Source organism: Helobdella robusta (assembly GCF_000326865.2).
Source record: "Helobdella robusta unplaced genomic scaffold HELROscaffold_1, whole genome shotgun sequence".
Classification (NCBI taxonomy): domain Eukaryota; kingdom Metazoa; phylum Annelida; class Clitellata; order Rhynchobdellida; family Glossiphoniidae; genus Helobdella; species Helobdella robusta.
Window position 1 is genome coordinate 12,823,211 of NW_008703570.1, and position 5,000 is coordinate 12,828,210.

Below are 5,000 nucleotides of genomic sequence, written 5' to 3' on the forward strand. Positions count from 1 at the left end.
GAGAATGCAACAAGTCTTGATCATCATCATCGTCATCATCATCATCGTCATCATCATCATCATCGTCATCATCATCGTCATCATCATCATCAACGCTATCATCATCGTCATAACAATATCTAAAATTAGCCCCAAGGGGAATTACTTAGAGGTATCTTTTGCATTATCAATGTAAGTAACATGAAAAAATGAAAAAGAAATGTATGTATGTGTGTATGTTTGTATGTATATTTGTATATATGTGTGTATGTGTGTGTATGTATGTATGTGTGTGTGTGTGTTTGTACGTGTGTGTGTCTGTCTGATTGGTTTATTTATTTACTAAGTTGTTCAGCAAACCACGTTTCAACTATATACCAAAATGAAAAAAAGAATCAATAAACATCAAACACATCATAAGAAAGGCTTAATAAATAAAGTAACAAAATGAATGAATGAATGAATGAATGAATGAATGAATGAATGAATGAATAGAATGAATGAATGGATAGATTAGAATGGGTAAATGAATCATCACCATCATCATTATCACCATAGTCATTAATCACCAAAATTATTATCAACGTCGTCATCATAGCAATCGCCATCATCATCATTAATATTGCACCATCATCATCATCATCATCGTCATCATCATCATCGTCATCATCATCATCATCGTCATCACTGTTACGTAATCGCGTATCATCGATAACATTATCATCAGTATCTATACCCGTATCAACATTACCATCGCCATAATCACCACCACCATCCTCATCATCATCATCACCATCATCATCATCATCTTACCTAATTTCAGGCAGTGTCCAATACACCACTGCGGTGAGTTTTCAAACTCGAAAGTTCCCATGTAGTCAGGAAGCAAGCGTTTTTTATGCTGATCGGTATAGCAGCCCAGCGGCACACCCATCTGGGCTATTTAATTATCATAATTAATTAATTACTTAATCAATTAAGTAATTAATTATACAACTATGGTGATGTTGGTGATGATAGCGACGATGGCGATGATGATAAAAACGATAATGATGGCTGAGATATGATGATTGTTGTCATCATTATATACTGCTGTTTCTGCTACTACTAACACTACTACTACTACTACACCTACTACTACAACTACTACCACTACTGCTACCACTACTGCTACCGCTATTACTACCGCTACTACTACTAACAATAATAATAATAACAATAATATTAATCGATTTTTATTGAATTTTAATAGAGCTGCATAATGCTCCTTCACTTCTAAATTCATTTTTAAAGGTAAAATATTATTCTGTTATATTTTTAACTAAAAGTACAATTATTATTATAATTACAACTACATATAATTATATATATATATATATATATATATATGTAAATATTTATATATATAAATATTAGTTCATTCCACATAACAGTTATAAACTATTTCAAATATAGAATGTTATGCAATTATAAATAACTACAATATACAAACACACACACACACACACACACACACACACACACACACACACACACACACACACACACAAACATACATACATACATACAGATGTATATACACACACATACATACATACATACAAACATAGATACAAACATACGCACACACACATAGACATGTATACACACACACACATACCTACATACATACAAACACACACACAAACACAAACACATACATAACAAAATAAAAATATGGAAAAATAGCTTAAGATGTACAAGCTGGAAAAATTCTCTAAAATCTTTAAAATAAATATAAGATATATATACATAATAATAAAACAATAATAATAATAAAAACATAATTATAATAATAATAATAAGTACTCTTACAAGCAGCAGGGCAAGTTCTTTTAAGTACAACAGGAAACAGTAGGCCAGCCTGCTGATGTTTGCATGCAGTATTCAGTATCTTTTGTTTGCATTTATTTGTCTTGGCTCTCTTGAAGGCACTTAGAGTATCTTTGCTGTACTTTGTACATTTTAAAAATGGCGGCCGAGACGACGATCGAGATGATTGGGCTGTTGGAGATGTTTTTGACTTTAGTGTGACGTCATTGCTGTCGTATGCTGGAGGTGGTGGCAGTAAAGTGCTCCTGTTGAGATTTGGCTTTCCATTTCCAATTTTCTATGGTGTGAGGAAAAAATTTAGTTTTTTATAAACCATGATTTAATTAAATATAAAAAAGAAATTAATTTAATTTAAATGAAAATCATAAAGAAAGATAAAAGTTAAGAAATGTCACTGAAATTGACTGGTCGACACTAACGTAAATGTCAAAATCATTAACGACAACGGCCACCGATGCCTCGCCGCCAGCCAGACGATGTTTCTTGACGTTAGTGACGCTGCTGATTATGAACAGGGAATAAAGTTGCAGACACACGAAGAAAGCACATGCAACTATCACTGAGTATAAAATCTTCTTACAAGAAATCGCAAATAACTTTTTCATCATTTAAAACAACCAATCAATAAATTAAAATAATAAATAAATAAATAATTAAATGACTCAAAAAAAAAATTTGTCAGATCTTCAATCTGAAAATTTCGCGATTTTGAATTTTAAATTCACATCTTTTTTAAATGTCTTGCCTTTTTATTTACATTTATTTTAAATTTAAAAGTGAATTTAAGTTTTAACATTGTGTAACGTAGTGAAAACTATTTATTTGGCGCACTCAATTTGACAAATATTGTATTAAACAAATTTCTGTCATTCGCTAGTTTTTTCTGTCATATTATATGATATTAGATTTGTGTTGTACTTGTTTGGGTATATGTATGTACGCTTTTGTATATATAATATATATGTATGCATTGGTATGAATGTATGCACGTGTATGTATGTATGTTTGTTTTTATGTATATATGTATGTATGTATGTATGCATGATGTATATATACATATATAGCCTCTAGAAGAGGGTAGGCCAGGTAGAGGACCATTTGGCATGGGTTTCCGAATATAAGTGGCCTTAAAAACAAAAATAAAAGGGCCTTCAAAGATATTTTACGGCGACATCTTTTCCACTACAAGATTATTTTTTTAAATTTTAATATGAAAATCTCAAGCTGTACGGACAAATTTAAATTGAGCCAAACTTCAAAATGGTTCTTACAGGACTTGTGTAAGTGTATGTGTGTGTGCGTGTGTGTGTGTATATGTGTGCGTGTGTGTGTTACTACTAATATTATTAACAACAACAGCAACGACAGCAACAACATCAGTACAAATATTAATAATACCACACCACAATGCGTTTAATGTTGTCAATTCAATGAAATACAATTTATTTCATCACTTGACGCGATGATTTTTAAAGATTATGGATACGACATGACGCATTATTAAGAAAGTATTCATTCTCAAAGGATTAGTACTTCACGCGTTGGACTCACCATGAAAAAATCTGCACTGGCAAACACACATACATATGTTGTGTGTGTGTCGTTAGTATATCAAATTAAATAACATTATTTACAATTCTCAAAACAACAGACACGTGAATCAACCCATACGTCGGGTATGATAGTTCGGAGGCAGAAACTACAGTTCAACTTTAATTTTTAATATTTTTGATTTTTTTTCAATAAAAATGTTTTATTCACCAAAAATTTTTTGCAAAATAATTTATTGATCTAAGAGAAACCAAAATTTTGTAACAGACAAGCAAGACGATCTACGCTATTGAATTTCCTCTAGTTAATAATAGTAATTCAGTAATTGGAAATTTATATTTAGATGAGAGGGTCATTATTTTTTCTTCAATAATCAGTTTCCACCAATGAAAAAATGACGACCTCTTTGTTTCCTAAATCTTATTTTTTGCCTTCCAGACCCAAACACTACTCGTCTACTGGAACAAATGGCTGAGCCCGAAAGATGCCAAATAAGTTAAGAAACTGTCGAGGTTGCTACGTTTTGGTTTCCAATGAGAAAACTGATTATTTTAAAAAAATATTGACGGTAAATAAAAAAATTTTTTTTTGGTCCAAAAAATCGCCATCAATATTTTATCTTCCTGAATAACCAGTTGGTCCAGTAGCGCCAACTTGGCCATTGATTCCAAAAAACCCACGCATTCCGGTGAATCCGGTGACTCCCGTTGCTCCGGTCAATCCTGTCATTCCTCTTGCCCCGGCTTTTCCCTTGGGTCCGCGTTTTCCAGTGGTCCCAATGGGACCTGTTGAACCTGAAGGACCACGTGATCCTCTTGGTCCTGTTGGGGTGGTTTTGAATCAGGTACAACATTGAAAGAAATAACATCAGTAGAAAAATTATTGACTAATTAACAAAAATTAAATAAATAATGATATTAAATGTTGTAAATAGTCTTGATCGTTGAATTTTTTGTTAGAATAATTTTACATTTACAATTTCAGCTTAAATTTATTTTCATGTCTTGTTGGTTCAGTCAGTAGGATTGCCGTGTTTCGAGTTGTGGTTGTGTGCTGTTCTGGTTCGAATGCCGTCTCCTCAAAATTCGCAGGCTATTTATTAGACTCGTGCAAAGGATGCGGTTTTTGAGCCTACATAAAAAAATTGTGTGTACGTCGTGTGACGTGGATCTTACAGCATCCGCAGCGCAAAGGTTTAAATGCTAAAAAGAAGTTTTCAAATTTAAAAGGTTCCGCGCTTGTTAAGATAAGGAATGAAAAATTTATAAAATCGAAAGCGAAACTCATACCTATTTGTCCAGGGATTCCAGGAGTTCCAATAGGCCCTGGAGCTCCCGTGCTTCCCAACCGTCCCTTCGGTCCAGGTAATCCGGTAAATCCTGTATCCCCAAACATTCCTGTGGCCCCTGTGGCTCCCTTCTCACCTTTCACATACTCTGATTAAAAAAATAGTAGGGTGAACTTTTTAGCTGACTAAATGTTTCAATAAAATTTAATGAGTAAATAAAATTAGTTGAATAGATAGATAGATAAACTCAGATAAAATCAGCTCAGATCAAATTACGGTTTGAAGAAAGTTAAAATGAAAACAGCAAACA

The 5,000-nt window shown here is 32.8% G+C and overlaps 1 protein-coding gene across 1 annotated transcript in view; it reads right to left on the reverse strand.

The window, feature by feature from the left end:
* Positions 1-3,849: 3,849 nt before the first annotated feature.
* The window catches only part of HELRODRAFT_188133 (hypothetical protein), a gene marked incomplete at both ends in the record, with an annotated part of 2,962 nt that continues 1,811 nt past the window's right edge, over positions 3,850-5,000 (reverse strand). The window contains 3 exons of the mRNA XM_009011617.1: positions 3,850-3,918; positions 4,057-4,223; positions 4,692-4,838. Of these exons, the coding sequence (XP_009009865.1) occupies positions 3,850-3,918; positions 4,057-4,223; positions 4,692-4,838 (383 nt within the window). The remainder of the gene's footprint in view (positions 3,919-4,056; positions 4,224-4,691; positions 4,839-5,000) is intronic.